We start from the raw sequence: 20,734 nt of genomic DNA, 5'->3' as shown, positions 1-20,734 counted from the left end.
AAAATATTGAAATCCAACCATGATCTTACCTATTTCAAGTAGCAAAATGAGAAAGTATTTCATTGCGTGACTTCCCCCAGCCCTTGGTATCTATCCTTCCTGTCTTTTTTCTTTCTCCTTCTATTAATGAGCAGACAGTATTTAAATTAGCATTATTAGCAGTGACTGGCGTTCATATTCTACTTGCAATAATTTTTTTCTTTTTTAAAATGATTAGGATATAGTTAGATTTTTTTTTTTTTTTTTTTTTTTTTACCATTTATTCAGAATATTTCTCTGCTTGTATCCAGCCTCTTGACTGTTGTCCTAAATTGAAACTTTCTCCCTCAGTTCAAGTAAAAATATTTCTGAGTATAGATACTCTGATACTTTTTGTTTGTTTGTTTGTTTTGAGATGGAGTGTCACTCTGTCACCCAGGCTGGAGTACAGTGGGTTGCAATCTCGGCTCACTGCAACCTCTGCCTCCCACATTCAAATGATTCTCCAGCCTCAGCCTCCCAAGTAGCTGGTACTACAGGCACACACCACTGCGTCCAGCTAGTTAATTTTTGTGTTTTTATTATAGATAGGGTTTCACCGTGTTGGCCAAGCTGGTCTGGTACTCCTGACCTCAAGTGATCCGCTACCTCGGCCTCCCATAGTGTTGGCATTACGGGTGTGAGCTACCACGCCTGGCTGGCAATATAATACTTTTAAAAAATATTTGTAGTTTAGAGCCCCAGTATATGTTGTGACCCCAACGCATCCCTGCTCTGGAAAACATATTTTCTCTGTTTAGTGAAAATATGGCTAGATTAGTCATGCCACATCAGTCTATATATCCTCATGTTCAGTAATTGCATGTTGATGGCTTTTTAAATTATTATTATAATAAAGTCTGTTACTCAGGTGCTCTCATCAGATGTTCCTTCAGGAACAGAAACTGAGGAGGAAGATGATGGCATGAATGACATGAATCATGAGGTCATGTCATTAATATGGAGTGAAGATTTAAGGGTACAGGATGTGCGAAGGCTTCTTCAGAGTGCGCATCCTGTCCGCGTCAACGTAGTGCAGTACCCAGAGCTCAGCGACCACGAGTTCATTGAGGAAAAGGAAAACAGGTGAATGAAAACACTGTATTATGTCTTGTAGAGTTTTATTGTTACATTTGGTTCTTGTTTATGTTATTGTTACATTTGGGTCTTGTTTATGTTTGTTCTTCCTTCAAGCTTTTACCATTTAAAACCCTAAAAAGATTTAAAAGATACCTTCAAGTTAAAATATGCCGTGTTTTAAGTTTTCATCTAACTTCAACAAACCACATGTGTTAGCAAAAAATCTTTGGCTTTTGAGGACATAACTGTTGTATTTCAAATCTTCCTCCTCTTGAAATACATATAACGGTTTACTCTTTAGAAAAGGTGAATCTAAAACTATTTTGCCTGGTAGTTACCTTAAGAATTTACAAATAAAACACTGGACTTGTTTTTCTGTGTCTTGATCTGGAATAGATTTTGAGGTTAGTGGGGTTTTGTTTTAGTGTAGCTTAAACTCATACCAGTATTTTTTTTTCTTTCTTTTTTTTGCGGGGGATATGACAGATAATACTCGAAATAAATAGATAAGGCAAAATACATAAGCCTTTCTTCTGCCACTTCCCTGCACAGGATACATCCCTTGATAAATTTTAAGACTCACTGGTAAATGACATCACATGCCTATGACATTCCAGAGCTATTCTCTTAGGACACTTCTATTTTAAAATTCTTTCCTGTTCTTTTATCTGTCTTGTCTCTATAATTTATCATTCATCTGCCACTGTTTTCTAGTTCTCCTTACTTTTTTTAATAGTACTGCTTTGAGAGGAAAGGTCACCCACACTTAGCTACAGGCTGCTGAAGATCTGAATTAGTTGTGATTTCCCTGTCAACTGTTTCCATATGAACCCAGTTATTAGTCACCGTGAATAAAGAGATGGAGTGGCAGAAGTTGAGTTTAGAGCATAGGATTTATGATCATGGCCTCTAGAGCCAGGCATGGCCGTGCTGTGCTGGGTAACTGGTTAAATTACTTTACCTCTGGTTACCTCAGTTGCCTTATCTGTAAAAACAGGCGTACCTCATGGGATGGTGCTGTGTACCAAGTGAATTATTTTTACATAGCACTTAGAATACTGCCCAGTGCATATTAAAGCTCAGTGCAGAGAACCATTCTTAGTAGTGGAGTTCATTGATTCTAAGATGCAAATATTTTCGCTTTTTAGTATCTCTGAAATCAGAATGTGTATTTCAGTGAATTGGTGTCATAGTTTAATTGGCAGTGCTTCTTCTTTCTTAGTATCTCATGAAATAATGATTTATCTTATCAGTGGCATCTTATATTTAGGGGATATAGTATTATTGTTCTAGGTATAATTTTGATACTTCTGCAAAGTTGAAGTGAATTATGTGTAAGACTTCCTCTAAAAAATTCTATGGGCTGCAGCAGCCTCTTGACTTTGAATTTTCCTGATCCCAAATTAATGTGGTGGTCGTGTTCCCAAAGAATCTTAAGACAACAGAAGTTTCCTTTCCAATTAGCTAGAAAAGCAGTTATGTGTGTATGGTTAAGGAAAGAGTGTGCTTACGAATAGCTTTGTCTGCAGCGAAAATGTTAGTCACTGTCAGCCTATGAAGGGATATTTCTGTGTCTTTAGATATAGCTTGTGTAAGTGTTTCCTAGTTATAAATGCCCTACTTCCAAAATTTCTGTGGTTTTTTAAAGGGGCTATGTGGAGTGTTAAGCTATTTGAACATAGAAACAATTTGAAGAGTGGTATATTAATTTCACAGTAGAATGGTATTAGTCCTATAAATCCTAGCCATCATGTAAGTGAAACCAAGTTTATTTCCTGTGGGAGCACCATGAAATCCATTTAGCTCTAATATAGAGACCTTGTTTATTTTCTTGTGTACAGGCCACAGAGCACTTCTGAGGCTGTATTGGCAAAAGGGAGGGGAGGAGGATCCCACATGTACTGAGGACAGCTAGACTGAAATTAACACAGTGATAAAACCCCCAAAAGTACTGTATTTTCCTTTGAGAAGGTTAGCATCAATTGGAGTGGAATTTTAAATTTCTTTTTTCTTGGATGCCTAGAGAGAGTTGGCTTGGTTTATAGGCCAGGTGGTTTTCATTCAATGTAAATACAAAACAAAACAAAACAAACATGTCTCTCCCTAAGAATGTAGTAAGAGCAAAAATATTAAAATGAAAATTAATCATGTTTGGGTAGTTCACTCACATCTTTGTATGAATTAACTTTGAGACGACTTCATCTTACACAGTACACCTTCTTTTGAAATACTTACAGATGATATTTCAATTGTGCTTTGCTTTAAAAATTTTCATATGTTGGTGTCTACTTTAATTACAGATTGCTCCAATTGTGTCAGCGAACTATGGCTCTTCCTGTAGGACGAGGAATGTTTACTTTGTTTTCATACCATCCTGTTCCAACAGAGCCGTTGCCTATTCCTAAATTGAACCTGACTGGTATGTTAAATTCTGGGCTCAATGAGAAAGGAAAATGGTTACATACATGCATTAAGTGGAGTTCTTTAAATTAGTTAAAACAAAAGAAATGTTCCCTCCATTCCCAGTGATTTTAAATACTCCTAATAGCTGCTATAGTGGTTATCAAAGCTCAAATATCACGTCAAACTAAACCTTGAGAGAAGTAGAATATAGCCATTACTTAGTCTTGCTTTTTAATGAAATTATTTCAAGATATAAAAAGTCACTTGGAGAAGTTCAGAAAGATATTATTGATAATGATGAGACTATTGAATCGTAAATAATCTTAAGTATAAGATGTAAAAATATTTGGTCTTGTCATAGTTCGAACAGATGGTCACTGTATAAATCAAGAAATATACTAAGCAAAAAGAAAAAAATGGTTACTTACAGTACTCCCACTCTTCTGCATCACTCCTGTTAACATTTTAGTATATGTGTTTCCCAATTTTATTTCCACATATTTATAATTTTATGTTTGTTTAATTATCAAAATTTAAATCTATTTTAGATATTTTTCTTAAAAATTACGGTGAAGATCTTTTTATATTTAGCAAATAACTGTATATGTTTACAGTTGTATGTATGGTATACATGTGTTTTTAATTGATACATTCATTTTTATTTGCTTCAGAGTGTTTCAGTCAGTGGATATACCGTAGTTTATAGAAGCAGCCTGACATTGTTGGAAATTACAGTTTTTTGGTATTATAAACATTGGTGGGGCATATTTGTCCTATGTATTTAGGCTAAATGCTTAGAAGTAGAACTCTTAGGACAGCAAGATGAATGGTTTTAAGGCTTTGATGTAACATGTCAAATTGCCTTTCTGGTTGGCATGAGTTTTTACTTCTGCCATATACAACTGTAGTTATAGTCTTGATTACAATGGGTTTTATAGTGCATGTCCACCTAATGCTGATTTGAATATGTTCTAAAGGTGACAATTGTGTAATTGAAATTTTCATTGAAAATCTATTTAGTATATATGGTTTTGTGAAACCTGTACAAAATGTACGTATGATGTACGTAGTAGTGTGTAATATATATAGTAGTACATAATATATAATGTAATATATATTGTAGTATATAATGTATGCAAGCATAATTGTATATTTTAAATTGCATAGTTTAAACAATCCAGAGTTCCACTCAGATTTGTGAAAAGCTGGTGCTTTGAGTAGCGTGCAGGAAATGAGATTGACTAAGTGAAGAACTTATTCCCATTTCTGTATCATGCTTATTTTGAGCCCTAATCTCATTGAGGGACATAGTGAGCAGAGTTGCTTTTAATATTTAAATTGTTCTCAGAGGTAAAGCACCTATGACAAAATCTTAACAATGATTGATTCTAGATGGAAGGCACGGTATATAGATGTTCATTTTAGTAGTCTTTCCAGCTGTTTATATGGAAGATTTCATATAGTAAGTGTGGGTTAAAAAGAAAATCTCATGCAAAATTGGCAGACGTTAAAATGTATTCAATCTGGGTGATTTAGTACTCAAATCATACCTGGGTGGGTTTAAAAAATATATACATGCATCTTTTTTTCTGAATACATTGAATTGAATTTTCATGATTTAAAATGTGCTTATGACATTAATACAGTATTTTTTTCTTTTAGTCATTCTGGTAGGCCAAAAGGAAAGGTTATCCTGTTAATTTAGGAAAAAATATTTTCCTAAATAGTTGCTTAACCCACACTGATGTGGCCTGTTGTACTTTTGTATGTTGTTCTCATTGGACAAAATTTGCCTTAACCTTTGCATTTTATTTTCTCTCATGTATAAACATTATGTCTTATGCATATGATGAATCAATGTTGTAGAAAGGTTACTCAGTTTTTTCATATTGATATGCCTGCCTTCTTGTGAGAAAGTGCAAGTGTAACTTACGAACTTATTACTTATTGTGGTGCTAACACTGGCAGTTGAGTTAGCTTTTAGGTACAAAAAGCATATAGTAAAGACAAATCTTACTTTGTGCTTTGTGTGCATATGTATGCATGCTACAAATAAGACACTGTTTATTTAAAATTTATTTTACATCTTAGGACTCTTAAAATTATATTTTCAAAGCTCCAGTGAACTGGATAACTTTATACAGTAATTAAAATATTTATTTTAATTATTTTATCCATGACAAGATAATATTCAAAATGTATATAAAAATATTTAATATTTGCTATATACAATGTAGATTGAAAAGGAAAGAATCAAGAAAAAATTCATAGAGAACATACAGCATTATGAACATACAATTTACATTGCTCTTAAATAAATGAACCGTAAAATTAAATGAAGTTCACTGGATGACTCAAGTCTATAAAAGGATGCTTTTTACAAAGCTATCTCTAAGCCTTTTTAACAGTAGCATATAATTAGATATCTGTATTTGTGTGTGTGTGTGTGTGTTTGTGTAGGTGTGTAGATAGATAGATAGATAGATAGATAGATAGATAGATAGATAGATGGATATGTGTGTGGGGGCCATTCATAGGTAAGAGCTATAGCAGATTTATAAAGGTTCTTGTTTCTTTTTTTTTCTCTTTTTGAGATGGAGTCTCTGTTTGTTGCCCAGGTTGGAGTGCAGTGGCACGATCTTGGCTCACTGCAACCTCCACCTCCCAGGTTCAAATGATTCTCATGCCTCAGCCTCCCAAGTAGCTGGGACTATAGGCATGCACCACCAGGCCTGGTTTTTGTTTCTTCTTAAGATGCCATTTTTCCTTAATATCCAGGGAAAAATATAGAATAGAACATTTGAAATTAACACCAGTGTCATTCAGATGTTGGGATTTATAACTTGTATAGTTTAATGGTGATGTTAGTCTTCATTTTGGTTTCTAATTAAGCTCCCTACTGTTTGAAAGATTTCAAAGCAGTGATTATCCTAATCATATCTGTATAACATTAAATTGGCATCAGTTATCTTATTATATAGCCCCATACATTTTAACAAAAAGGACAATTAACTGTTTAGACAATGAGAAGGTTTTTCCAGTTTGCATTAAGTTTGACTCACATGTATAAACGTTTTAAGTGATTATAGAGACCTAACATTACAGGCATTTTGGGGTTAATGGTTTTGAATGTAGAAAATGTAAGTAATCTTCTTGTCAAAGATCTAAATTTAACAATCTTAGTTTTGTGAATTTTCATTTCTCAATGTTAAATTTCGTTTGGCTGGATAGGGCGTGCCCCTCCTCGGAACACAACAGTAGACCTTAATAGTGGAAACATCGACGTGCCTCCCAACATGACAAGCTGGGCCAGCTTCCATAATGGCGTGGCTGCTGGCCTGAAGATAGCTCCTGCCTCCCAGATCGACTCAGCTTGGATTGTTTACAATAAGCCCAAGCATGCTGAGCTGGCCAATGAGTATGCTGGCTTTCTCATGGCTCTGGGTCTGAATGGGCACCTTACCAAGCTGGCGACTCTCAATATCCATGACTACTTGACCAAGGTGAGAACCTGTGCTCCCACTGCCTGGCTTTGTGCCTCACTTGCCTATTGTAGTAGCTCTTGATTGCTCTATTTGCTCTTCTTTCTTCATTCTTGTACTTCTTTTTTTTTTTTTGGAGACGGAGTTTCGCTCTTGTTACCCAGGCTGGAGTGCAATGGCGCGATCTCGGCTCACCGCAACCTCCGCCTCCTGGGTTCAAGCAATTCTCCTGCCTCAGCCTCCTGAGTAGCTGGGATTACAGGCACACACCACCATGCCCAGCTAATTTTTTGTATTTTTAGTAGAGACGGGGTTTCACCTTGTTGACCAGGATGGTCTCGATCTCTCGACCTCGTGATCCACCTGCCTCGGCCTCCCAAAGTGCTGGGGTTACAGGCTTGAGCCACCGCGCCCGGCCCATTCTTGTACTTCTAAGTCTATTTGTCTCACAGTGCATAGAATAATTTTTCTACAGTGTAAATCAGAATGTCACTTCCCTGGTCAAAGCCATTTAATTAATGATCTCCCATTGCTCTTTTTTTTCTTTTCTGAATAAGGCAGAGTAGAATTTAATGAGTGACAGAAAAGCTCTCAACAGCGAGAGGGGACCCGAAGGTGGGTTGTCAGCCACGAGGCTGAGTCTAGGGGTTTTTATGGGCTTGGAATGGGAAAGTGCATGCTGACTGGTGTGTGAGTATGCTTGAAAAAGCACCATTTAAAGACTGGGGAAGGGTAGGTATATGTAAGTAGGTGAAGGATAAGGACCAGTTAGGAGAGAGTGTGCCAAACAGGAATGGGAGCTCTCAATTCAGTCCATGGATTTATCCAGAACTTGTAGCTTGGTTTTCAGGCTTTCGACTGTCCTTGGCTCAAAAGTTGAGTTTCACTTAAGAATGTACCTGCCTCTTATTGCTATCAATCCCAGCTCTAAAAAGGTACATCTAACTGCCATTAGGATCAGTGTGATGACTGTTCTAAGTGCTTCATGCTGACAGGGCTTGTTGTTTGGGAAACAGCAGTCAGATTTCTCTTAGAGGCCTATTTAAGGGTTCCTGATAAAAGGGAGCCATCAACCAGGTTCCATTTGGATGACCATTTGGAGTTTGATGGCCTCTAGGCGAGAAAAAACAAATTTCACAAGGAGGTTAAGTACTGAAAGGCTTCAGTATACCTATCAAGGTCATCAAAATTTTCTTAGATTTTCTTTTACCTGCCTTAAATCTTATAAAGAAGAGGGGACTTGTACATTGATAGGACCATATTTGCTAGGCATTTCAATTCATGTAAAGGAAGAAGTGATTCCGGAGAGCATCCAGATTGAGCTCTTCTAACAGAATGAATGTCTAAAAGGGGGCCTGTTTAAGGGGAATAAGATGATCGAAGAGGAGCTGGGACCTGGGCTGGTGCAGGGGCCTCACTGGTTTTTACCTTCTGTCTGGTTTAACTCTGCCTTGCTGGATATCAAGTACAGGGTTGATTCAACACTTGAGGTTATCCCGCAGGACAAAAGAGGCCTATACGTATGGAATTTTGGACCATGTTCCTTCTCTGCAGTAGAAGAGATCTAGCTATAGGATAGTATTATAATTAATATTTCCCCCAGCTGGCTAGGTCTTCCCTATCTTCCAACTTCTAGCTGGGCCAAGCCTTGGTACTGATAAATACCAGGCATTTTTTTTTTTTTTCAGTCTGAGGATCAAAGGAGTCCCAATGTCTCAAGATGCACTTAAGAGGAGTGCAGCCTACCCATCTAGAAAGAGAGAGGGGAGAAAAAGGCGTCCTTAATCTTTCCCTCTGTTGTCCTACAGTCCAGGGCGACTCTCAGGCTTGCCTTGGTCATGATTGGGTGCACGATCGCCATTTATGGCCGGGTGAGGATCAAGCCAGCAGGAGTAGTTGTGTTCACTTGCGCTCAGCCTTGACCTTCCTTGTTGACTGCTTGGATTTCTCTGTCTGAATTCTATATGAGCTCAAGACTAAGATGAGTCCAGGGGGTCCCTGCATGTTATTGTCTATAATTCTCATTTGGCTGGCAGTTTATTTAGCCTCATCAGGCATAGCCCAGCATCCTGCGCTGAAAAGCAGTTTGTCAAAGAGGCACATAACTAAGCAACATTTCTCAGAAGAGCAGTAGGGAAAACATGATAGGAAAGATTGGAAGTCTTTGTCTAACACCTGAATAGGCTGTTGGGGACTTCAGATAACACCAAGGTCCTTTGGATAACACCAAGTTGTACCTTTGGCCAGATACTTAGTTGCCCCAGGACCTTATTCTGATCCCACACAATGGCTGAACTTCTGTGAAGGGAAACTGGTTTAGAACAAGGCCAACATTTCCAACATCATAGGGCAAAGGGCAATTGACCCTTGCTCTTAATATACATTCCAAGAGCTGGTGTCATCCTGTTCACTTCTCCAGCCCTACTTGGTACCACTGTTCTTTTTTTTTTTTTGAGATGGAGTTTCGGTCTGTCACCTAGGCTGGAGTGCAGTGGCGTGATCTTGTCGCACCGCAACCTCTGCCTCCCAAGTTCAAGTGATTCTCCTGCCTCAGCCTCCCGAGTAGCTGGGATTACAGGTGTGCACTACCACACCTGGCTAATTTTTGTATTTTAGTGGAGACAGGGTTTCACCATGTTGTTAAGGCTGGTCTTGAACTTCTGACCTCAGGTGATCCACCCACCTCGGCCTCCCAAGTGCTGGGATTACAGGCGTGGGACTTTGCACCTCGTCCCACTCTTCTTCTTGCTCCCCACACTCCAACCATACAGATTGGCTTTTTTAGCTCCCTGGAAAACTAAATTCTTTCACTTCACAGCCTTATTTTTAAAAGAATCTTCATTTATATAAATATGTAAAATTCACATAGTATAAAATTCACTGTTTAAAGTGTATAGTACATTGCTTTTTAGTATATTCACAGAGTTGTGCATCCATCACTACTGTTAATTTTAGAACATTTTGTCATACCGTAAAGGAACCTTGTACCCACCACTAGCAGTGACTCCCCTTTCTTCTACCCCACTTCCCACCTTCACTTCATTTCCTTCCAACCACTAATCTGCTTTCTGTCTCTATGGGTTTGCATTTTCTGGACCTTTCATATAAAAGGAGTCATACAAAATATGGTCTTTTAGGATGGGCTTCTTTCACTTAGTCTGATGATTTCAGTGTTCATCCATGATGTGCCATCTATCAGCAATTCATTCCTCTTTATTGTTGAATAAATATTTTATAAATGTACATTTTATTCATAAGTTGGTGGATATTTGGATTATTTTTACTTTTTAGCTATTATGAATAATACTGCTATGAACATTTGTATACATGTTTTTGTGTGGATGCAAAATTCCTCATACTTAGGAGTGGAATTACTAGGTTATATGGCAACTCTTTAACTTTTTGAGGAACTATAAACTGTTTTTCAGACTATAAACTGTTTTTCAGAATGGCTGCACCATTTTACAACCCCATCAGTGATACATGAGAGTTCCAATCTCTCCATATTTTTGCCAACACTTGTTATATTGTGTTGCGTCCAGCCTCATTCTTTTGCATGTGTCTTTCCACTTGTCCCATCACCGTTTTTTGAAGACTGTCCTTTACCTATTGAATTGTCTTGGCACCCTTGCGGTCAGTTGATGTTAATGTGAGGGTTTATTTCTGAATCACTTCTGAGCCATTTACTTACTTGCTGTTTTATCACCTGAAACAGTCTTCCTTACCTTCTAAACTTGAGTGTCCCCCTTTCTGCCACTTTTCCTGGCTAATGTATTTTCATCCTTTAGGTCCTAACATAAATTTCTTTGTATAATCTTTAGAGATTTTATCCCTAATAATCCTCTAGTCCCTCCCAATCTAAATTAAGCCATTTTAAAATACTCTTTCATAATACTTTGTACTTTATTATTGTATGACTTTTTAATAATGTATTTGTTTATATTTTTTAATTTAACACTTTTTTTTCCTATTAAGGCATTAAGTCTGTGAGAGCAAGGACCATGTTTGTTTAGTTTACCACTACATTCTCAGTGCCTCTCACCATGACTGTCAACATAAAGGTACTTACTGAAAGTGGCAAGCAGTATTTTATTTTAAATGATGTATTTGTTTTGTTTCTATCTTAGGGCCATGAAATGACAAGCATTGGACTGCTACTTGGTGTTTCTGCTGCAAAACTAGGCACTATGGATATGTCTATTACTCGACTTCTTAGCATTCACATTCCTGCTCTCTTACCCCCAACATCCACAGAGCTGGATGTTCCTCACAATGTTCAAGTGGCTGCAGTGGTTGGCATTGGCCTTGTATATCAAGGAACAGCTCACAGACATACTGCTGAAGTCCTGTTGGCTGAGATAGGTATGGGATAAATAATGCTGAATTTTCATAGGCATGCACTCTGCACTCCACATGAACCCAAGTAAAAATGATAGTAAAATGATAAGAATTAAGGAAAGACCAGTAGCTTTTTTGAGCACAGAATGATCTAGTACTAATTAAAAGAAAAAACCTCTAAGTAATGTTATCCAAGGCTAATGTAAACTGCAGGTTATTAGCCTCCGTGTTTATTTGTTAGCTCATTCCTAAATTCCAGTGGTCACATTTAATGAGGTACCTGTGGTTTTAATCACATATGAGTATATGAGTATGCTGTTTATCCTGCTCTGTCTTTACCAGCAGTGTCCAGCAGTGGCCTGCACTTAAAACTCAGAATAGATTGTTTTGGTTCCTAATATCACAGTGTTTACTCGGTTGGATAATAGCACTACTCCTGCTTTCCTCCTTTACATGCTGGTGGGTATGTTGGTGATTGAACCTGGAAATGGTAAGGTGCACACACTTCGGTGAACATTTTCTCTGGTTTTTATTGGGTCCAAACTTTATGGAAGTCTGTATTATGTGTTGTCATCTTTTTCTGCCAAATGGAATGCTATTGGTATGCTCAACAATTTAGTTACATACTTACATGTCCTATTCAAGATCTTTTCTATATGTATTTCTGAATATACTGTTAAAGATATATTATTCTTTAGTAGAATTGTATCAGATAGCTATTGCCACAGTGATGCTACATACAAACAGACATAACATTGGCCCAGGCAGCTCTGCTTTAAGCTGTAGATATGTAGGCCGGCTGCTCTGCTGCTGTTCTGCCTCACCTGCCTTATTCTGGGACCCAGGCTGGAGGGCGTGTTTATCTAGTGTTGTTGACAGAAACCTAAGAGAGAACCAGTGAAGATTGGGACCCATAATTTAGTTTACTGTAATGATAAATGAAATTATTCACAAAGTTGTAATGTTTCTCCTATCAAAATACATAGTAGCATAAGTTATAGATCTGAAAAACACTTATTCAGAAAATATTCAACACTGATTATTAAAGCAGGTTCATCTGCAAAGTAGTTTACCGTTCTTTGGCTATATCATGATGATGTCTGATGATGTCATTGCACAGTCACAGAGCTGTGGCATACCTCTTTCATATGGTATATAGAAGATTTCATTTTAAATTCATATGTGTATGCCTTTTTATGTAATTATTGTCATAATGTACATTAAAATTCTGTTTCTATAGATCATTGTTATAAATTATTTTAAAAATAAATTTTGTATATCATTGAGTTGATGGTCTATAAAATACCTAATTTTTTTTTTTTTAGAACTTTTTAGATTGTTTCTAATAATCTTTTGCTGTTTTGTATAAACATTATACTGATTACCTTTGCGTGATTTTTTTTTTCTTTCTTAAAATTTTCATTATTTATTTATTTATTTCTAGATGACATCTTGCTCTGTTGCCCAGGCTGGAGTGCAGTGGTGTGATCTCAGCCCACTGCGGCCTCTGCCTCCTGAATTCAAGCTATTCTTCTGCCTCAGCCTCCCAAGTAGTTGGGATTACAGGTGTCTGCCACCACGCCTGGCTAATTTTTGTAGTTTTAGTAGAGACAGGATTTCTCCATGTTGGCCAGGCTGGTCTCGAATTCCTGATCTCAAGTAATCTGCCCACTTCAGCCTCCCAAAATGCTGGGATTACAGGCATGAGCCACCACGGCAACTCTTTTTTCTTTTTCTTTTTTTTTTTTTTTTGAGACGGAGTTTCGCTCTTGTTACCCAGGCTGGAGTGCAATGGTGCGATCTCGGCTCACTGCAACCTCCGCCTCCTGGGTTCAGGCAATTCTCCTGCCTCAGCCTCTTTAGTAGCTGGGATTACAGGCATGTGCCACCATGCCCAGCCAATTTTTTGTATTTTTTTAGTAGAGATGGGGTTTCACCATGTTGTCCAGGATGGTCTCGATCCCTTGACCTCGTGATCCACCCGCCTCGGCCTCCCAAAGTGCTGGGATTACAGGCTTGAGCCACCGCGCCCGGCCTTTCTTTTTTTTAAATTGCGTTTTTTTCCTATAGGGATAAAATTTCAGGAATGTGAACATTTTTTCAGAGGGAAGGGTTTTAATACATAGTTCATTTTATCATTTTATACAGGGTAGCATTAGAGTTATAGGGTGCTTTTTAGAAGTTTGAGTTTTGCATCCAGTCAAACTTCTAGGATTAATACACAAAAATTCTACCATAGTAGGGCTCATTAATATATAGACTTGAAATAAGTTTCTTAACGTAATATTTAACAACTTAGAAAAAAAGTAAGTGACATCCTTATTCACTATCATCATTTGAACATGTTTCACCACATGTGATGAGAGGATTTGAAAATAATGAAAGCAAAATGCAAGAAATTTTTGTTGTTGTTGTTGTTGAGATGGAGTCTCGCTTTGTTGCCCAGGTTGGAGTGCAGTGACCTGATCTCGGCTCACTGCAACCTCCGCCTCCCAGGTTCAAGCAGTTCTCCTGCCTCAGCCTCCTGAGTAGCTGGGATTACAGGTACCTGCCACCATGCCCAGCTAATTTTTGTAGTTTTAGTAGAGATAGAGTTTCACTCATATTGGCCAAGCTGGTCTTGAACTCCTGGCCTCAAGTAATCCACCTGCCTTGGCCTCTCAAGGTGCTGGGATTATAGGCATGAGGTACCACACCCCCTGAATTTTTTTTTTTTTTTAAATAAAACTTTTTTTGAATACTCTTCCCTTTAAAAATTTTTTTCTACTAAGCAATTTTTTTGTTAAGACTGAAAGTTTCACAGTATTTGAGTGTCGTTGCTTATGAAGACTTAAATTGGCAAATTAAAAAGATCTATTTTGGGGCCTTTTTTTTTTTGGTAGTTGAACCTACAGTTGTGGACATGATTTATTATAGTGTCATAACTTTCTGAATGGAGTTATATTTCATTCGTATCTCCAGTGCAACTTGTAGAAAGTTAACTCTAAGATTTTTGTGAGTTGAGATTTTGAGAGGCTAGTTTGAACTGTGTTGCTTTTCTTTTTACAGGACGGCCTCCTGGTCCTGAAATGGAATACTGCACTGACAGAGAGTCATACTCCTTAGCTGCTGGCTTGGCCCTGGGCATGGTCTGCTTGGGGGTAAGCATAGTCTGTGCCTTCCCCACCATGTAGTAATAGACAAATCCATAGTGTTGAGACAAATAACCTTGACACCTAAACCTGAATGCTGTCCCTTACTATGTCTTTTTGGATATTTTTCAAAGTACCAGATTTGCAAATGGAGAGAAACTGTAGTGAAGAGTAGGGTTTTAAGATTTCTTTCCTCCAGCTTACAGTGTTCATGAACAACCTAAGGGGAATGATTTTTTTTTTTTTTTTTTTTTTTGAGACTGAGTTTCGCCCTTGTTACCCAGGCTGGAGTGCAATGGCGTGATCTCGGCTCACCGCAACCTCCGCCTCCTGGGCTCAGGCAATTCTCCTGCCTCAGCCTCCTGAGTAGCTGGGATTACAGGCACGTGCCACCATGCCCAGCTAATTTTTTGCACTTTTAGTAGAGACGGGGTTTCACCATGTTGACCAGGATGGTCTCGATCTCTCGACCTCGTGATCCACCCGCCTCGGCCTCCCAAAGTGCTGGGATTACAGGCTTGAGCCACCGCGCCCGGCTGATTTTTTTTTTAAAGAGTTTAAGATGTGCAATGAATAAGTGACCACCTACAACAGTTGAAAACAGAAACTAGTAAAAACATATATGATAGGGACCCTTAAGAGTCTATAGTAACCGCCAGAAACAAATCCTAACCCTCTTTTGCCGGAGTGATGTTTGCTGTCTATCACAGAACGTTGCCCCAGTAGCATCAGCCTTGTGACAAAATGCAATATCAGGCTGATCTATCTTTAACTCCATCTAAGAGATGGGTACAGAATTACCAAAAACATTTCATTAAATAATTCTTTCACTTGAAATGTGGTTCCCCTTAAAAAAAAAACCCCAGCAATACGTTGTTATGGCCAAGCTAAATGATATAAAGAAAGTTATAATGGAAGGAGTTTTTTCTCATATGTGTTCTGGAAATCCGCCTTGTGGTTTACTATCTGTTGGGGCCTTGAATTCACATTGGCATATGAGCTAAAGAGGCTGGTGGTACAATGGAAGATAATCATACAGGGAATTGCAACTTGAATTCTGGTCCTAACTCATGAGTCAAGTCATTTAACTGCATTAGTGTCTGTTGTTTAATCAGCTTATGGATTGTTGAGCCGGATGGCCATGTTTTATATATAGCCCTGCAACTTACTATAATAGCTGTATAACCTTGGGCTTAATCCCTCTGTGCCTCACTTTCCTTATTTATAAATAGTGTTTTTATTAGTAGCTATTTGATACGGCTTTTCGTTCATGTTAAATACACAAAATTGTGCCTGGCATAGAGCATTCAATAAATTGCTCTTTATTATCACAGTTATTTTTGTTGGAAAAGTTCTTAAGTACAATAATGAAAGTATTCAGGTATTTACAGTTCAGGTTTTAATTATATAACTAATATTTTCCTTTATTGTTAAATGTAACTCTGAAGCTCTTAGGTATTTTTAAGGAAGTACTTAAAATTGAACATACTTTATTAAAACTTTATAAGAGAATTAATAGTAGTTTGAGTATTTTCTCATGATTAATATTCGTTTTAAATTGGAAATTTAAAAAAACCCAAACTCAAAATACCCTGCTTTGAAATTAGTTCATTTTTATATTTGTCATGAGTATGTGTTAGGAATCTACCTCCGTAAGATTTCTTTTCACTTGTCTGTTATTTTCATTTTCCAGCATGGCAGCAATTTGATAGGTATGTCTGATCTCAATGTGCCTGAGCAGCTCTATCAGTACATGGTTGGAGGACATAGGCGCTTTCAAACAGGAATGCATAGGGAGAAACATAAATCTCCAAGTTATCAAATCAAAGTAAGTACACATCAGAGTAACAGATCAAAATTCTGGAAGCTAGGAAGCAAATTGCAAAATACTAGTGTTTATGCTAACATTGGTAAATATGTTCATTTTAAGCATAGCTATTATTCAGAGGAATTTTATAATAATTCAGAACTCTCACATGCATAAACTCTCTTTTCAATAGGAGGGCGATACCATAAATGTGGATGTGACTTGTCCAGGTGCTACTCTAGCTTTGGCTATGATCTACTTAAAAACTAATAACAGGTATTTCTATCCACCCACCCTTCCTCCCACCATGACAGTGTGATATCCTTTCTGACCCTGGTTGTAAAATTCAGTTATCTCCTGTATTTATTTCCCTTGTGCTAGATGAAGCTGATTTTCATTCTTTCAAATACTGTAAGTTTTTGAAAGAAAATACCTTCCCTCATGGAGCTTATGTAATAGTCAGACATACATGTCCAAACTGTAAGTTTTTGAAAGAAAACTTACAGTATGTGAAGTTATAAAGATTTTTACCTAGAAATAATGTATTTGGCTATTTTAATGGTATTTGACAATATAGTTTTCAATTTCTGTTCATTTGTTTTGTAGTTGATAATCAGTAACATCCAAACAATGCCCACATTTGTTTCATTAATTTAGCATCTTGACCGGGCTTGGTGGCTCATGCCTGTAATCCAAGCACTTTGGAGGCCAAGGTGGGTGGGTCACCTGAGGTCGGAAGTTCAAGACCAGCCTGACCAACATGGTGAAACCCTGTCTTAAAAAAAAAAAAAGTAATAATAATAATAATAATTTAGCATCTTGCTGTTCAGACTGGTTAAGCCAAAAATACTTATTGTTAGTCTGATCTTGGTTACCATGTAAAACAGTGGTTTCTGCCTAGTTCAGGAGCTTTTGTAATCACCAAATGTTCTACTTTCCCAACTTGCTATATTAGTACTCACACTTGAAAGTAGACCTATGGCATTTATGCCTGCACTTTGCATAGAAGAGTAAGTTGAGTACAAGACATTATGCTATGTGTTAAATCTATTAATTAAAAAATAATTCTAAGATTCAAGGAGTTTTTCAGTGTTCTACATTTCTCTGTTTAGAAAAAGTGAATATGTGCAGAATTAACAAAGTGGTTTAAAATAGTTATTTATCACTTAGTATTTGGATGAATGTGTAGGTCCATGCTTCCTTGGCACTGGGGATATTTCATTAAACAAAACTAAAAATATCTGCCCTCATGGGGCTTATACTATAGTCAGACCTACATGTCCATGTAGAGTAACTGTTACGTTAGAACGTGTAAAGTGTTGTGAAAAAAATATATAGCAGTGGTGGAGTGAGAAGAAATATTTTGAAATAGATCTTGAGATTCTTGATTGTCTTGCCCTCTACTTATGCAGTGTCCCTTACTGTTATCCTTCACCACCAGATCCATTGCAGATTGGCTCCGAGCTCCTGACACCATGTATTTGTTGGACTTTGTGAAGCCAGAATTTCTCTTGCTTAGGGTATGCTTTGTCATTTTTGATTTCTGTTAATATTAGGAGTCTATTTATGGTTCTTAGCTTGCAAGCCTGGTACGGTGGCTCATGCCTGTAGCAGCTGAGGCTGAGGCAGCAGGATTGCTTGAGCCCAGGAGATTGAGACCAGCCTGGGCAGCACAAGCTGGTCTCCTTAAAAACAAAAACAACAACAAAAAAACCTTGCAAACATAAATGTCTTTACAAGAGAGCCTATCATTTTTAATTTGTCATGCATATCTAATTGGCATTGTTCATTTGAAATTTCTCAAATGGGACTTTGGGAATCCCAAGAAAGTTATCCACATTGATATATAATACTTGGAGCGTCATTTTACCTTCTCACATTATTATTCAAAACTTCCTAAAAAGCAACAAGTGATTAGGGCTTTTTTAACTACTTTTTATTTTACATTTTTGGATTACTATCAGGGATGTAATAATACTGTTAAGGTTGAATCTAAAGAAAATAACAGTTTGACATAATTGTCTAAAATTTTCCCTCCAATTCTTTTTTTTCTGGTGTTTAAACTTCGCATATAGAAACTTTTAAATTACGATGTAGATAGAACTGTGATTCTTTCCTTTGTGATTTTTTTTCTTTTCCAGAGTATGTTTTAAAAAGTTTCCCCTGGAGCCCTCTAAACTTTATGTTCAATTCAATTTTAGTTTTTCTTTGTTAAAATTTAAATCTTTATTTTAATAAGTAGTTTAGGTTGATACTGCAGAACAGTCCCTAACTTAGGATGGTTTAACTTAGATTTTTTAACTTAACCATAGTGTGAAAGCAGCACTTATTCAGTAGAAACTGTACTTCCAATTTGGAATTTTAATTTTTTCTTGGGCTAGTGATATGTGGTATGATGCCCTCATGGTGTTGGACAACAGCAGCAAGCTGCAGCTTCCAGTCAGCCATGCAGTCATGAGGGTAAATGATCCATACTCTATAGTTTACTATGCTGACAGAGAATTTCACCCAGTTGTAGGCTAATATGAGTGTTGGGAGCATGTTTAAGGTAGTTGAGGCAAAGCTGTGATGTTTGGCAGCCGAGGTGTATTATATTTTCTTTTTTACTTTTTATGAGATGGAGTCTTACTCTATCACCCAGGCTGGAGTTCGATGGCGCCATCTTGGCTCACTGCAAACTTTGCCTCCTTGGTTCAAGCGATTCTTTTTTTTTTTTTTGAGACGGAGTTTCGCTCTTGTTACCCAGGCTGGAGTGCAATGGCGTGATCTCGGCTCACCGCAACCTCCACCTCCTGGGTTCAGGCAATTCTCCTGCCTCAGCCTCCTGAGTAGCTGGGATTACAAGCACGTGCCACCATGCCCAGCTAATTTTTTGTATTTTTAGTAGAGACGGGGTTTCACCATGTTGACCAGGATGGTCTGGATCTCTCAACCTCGTGATCCACCCGCCTCGGCCTCCCAAAGTGCTGGGATTACAGGCTGAGCCACCGCGCCCGGCCCGGTTCAAGTGATTCTTATGCCTCAGCCTCCTGAATAGCTGAGACTACAGGCGTGTGCCACCATGTCCGGCCAATTTTTGTATTTTTAGTAGAGGTGGGGCTTCACCATGTTGGCCAAGCTGGTCTCAAACTCCTGGTCTTAGTAATCTGCCCACCTTGGTCTCCCAAAGTGCTGGGATTACAGGCGTGAGCCACGAGCCTGGCCTAAATGTATTTTCAACTTACAATAGGTTTATCAGTACATACTTTCCTGCATTTGTATGTACTTATTTTTCAAAATTGTCATCAGTTGGGAACTGATTCTTAAATTGTTCTGTTTATTATTATCATTATAAAATCTATGAACTTTCCGTGCTCTAATTAATTTTATCTCTGTTGCATTTTTAAGACACTTGCTCGATGCCTGATTCTGTGGGATGATATTTTACCAAATTCCAAGTGGGTTGACAGCAATGTTCCTCAAGTAAGTACATATAAATATTATATCTTTAGTAACATAAAATTATGATTTCTTATGGGATTTTCCAAAATCCTATAAAATATTGTTTCTTATGAAGGCAATCTTGATAAGAACTTTCATTTTAAGATTCTGTGCTGCACAGACCACAGTCTTCTCTTTTTGCCTCAGATCTCTTGAAATGGTAGTTTTAAAAAATTAAATATGAACATTGTGTTGTGTGCACTTAAAGAAAAAATTAAGTATGTATGCTAAAATACTCTAAAAGAGTGTTTTTGATAATTTTTATCATAATTATGCACTTCTAAGATGCTATTTTATGACAATTTTAGATCTCTTAATATAACTTCTTTTAATTACTTTATATCATATTTATTCGATAAGCCAAGTATACTAGTTAACAATAAACAGATTCTTTAGGTAAAAACTCAAAATCAAATATTGTGACTAGCCACTGCCGTTAGTCAACTGTCCATGTCTAGTGGTCTCAATTTCTTTTTATCCTTGAGAGTGCTATGTAGGTTTTTTTTTCAGTATTTTCAGAAGAAAAATCTCAAAGGTTGAAAGAACTTTCTATGCATGTCCGTATCACCAATAGATTCTATAATAATATTTTACTGTATAAACATGTTTAATCACTTATCTATCCACTTATCTATTTCTCTGTCTAATCCAGCATTTTTTGATGAATTTCAATGTTAGTTACAAACAGTAATACACTCCATGCTAAAATTATGCCATGTGTATTAACTAGAATTGATATTTACATTTTTTTCTTTTTAAGATAAAATTTATATATTGTGAAATGCACAAATCTTAAGTATCCTACTGGATACAATTTGACTAACACATAGGCCTGTGGAAACAGAAGCCTCTGTCCCTTGTGCCACTTCCCGCTATGTGCATTTACCCCTACCCCCAGGGCAACCAATATGCATTTTGTTTTTTCCCCAAAATACGTTACTCTTCTAATGTAGAACTTTATATTAATAAAGTTACATGGCAGCATATACCCTTTT

The 20,734-nt window shown here is 37.3% G+C and overlaps 1 protein-coding gene across 4 annotated transcripts in view; it reads left to right on the top strand.

Annotated features, from left to right (window-relative positions):
* ANAPC1 (anaphase promoting complex subunit 1) overlaps window positions 1–20,734 on the top strand; it is a 123,597-nt gene that overhangs the window by 74,078 nt on the left and 28,785 nt on the right. For 3 of the 4 annotated variants that reach the window (XM_074397002.1, XM_074397019.1, XM_074397015.1), the window contains 9 exons: window positions 878–1,104; window positions 3,399–3,517; window positions 6,733–7,004; window positions 11,111–11,345; window positions 14,370–14,461; window positions 16,146–16,280; window positions 16,453–16,535; window positions 17,701–17,779; window positions 19,647–19,721. In XM_074397002.1, the coding sequence (XP_074253103.1) occupies window positions 878–1,104; window positions 3,399–3,517; window positions 6,733–7,004; window positions 11,111–11,345; window positions 14,370–14,461; window positions 16,146–16,280; window positions 16,453–16,535; window positions 17,701–17,779; window positions 19,647–19,721 (1,317 nt within the window). The remainder of the gene's footprint in view (window positions 1–877; window positions 1,105–3,398; window positions 3,518–6,732; window positions 7,005–11,110; window positions 11,346–14,369; window positions 14,462–16,145; window positions 16,281–16,452; window positions 16,536–17,700; window positions 17,780–19,646; window positions 19,722–20,734) is intronic. The other variant, XM_039474718.2, reaches the window with a different exon arrangement.

The sequence above is a fragment of the Saimiri boliviensis genome, chromosome 1, assembly GCF_048565385.1.
Source record: "Saimiri boliviensis isolate mSaiBol1 chromosome 1, mSaiBol1.pri, whole genome shotgun sequence".
NCBI classification, from domain to species: domain Eukaryota; kingdom Metazoa; phylum Chordata; class Mammalia; order Primates; family Cebidae; genus Saimiri; species Saimiri boliviensis.
The sequence above is the reverse complement of the archived record's forward strand: the minus strand, read 5'-3'. Positions and strand labels throughout refer to the sequence as shown.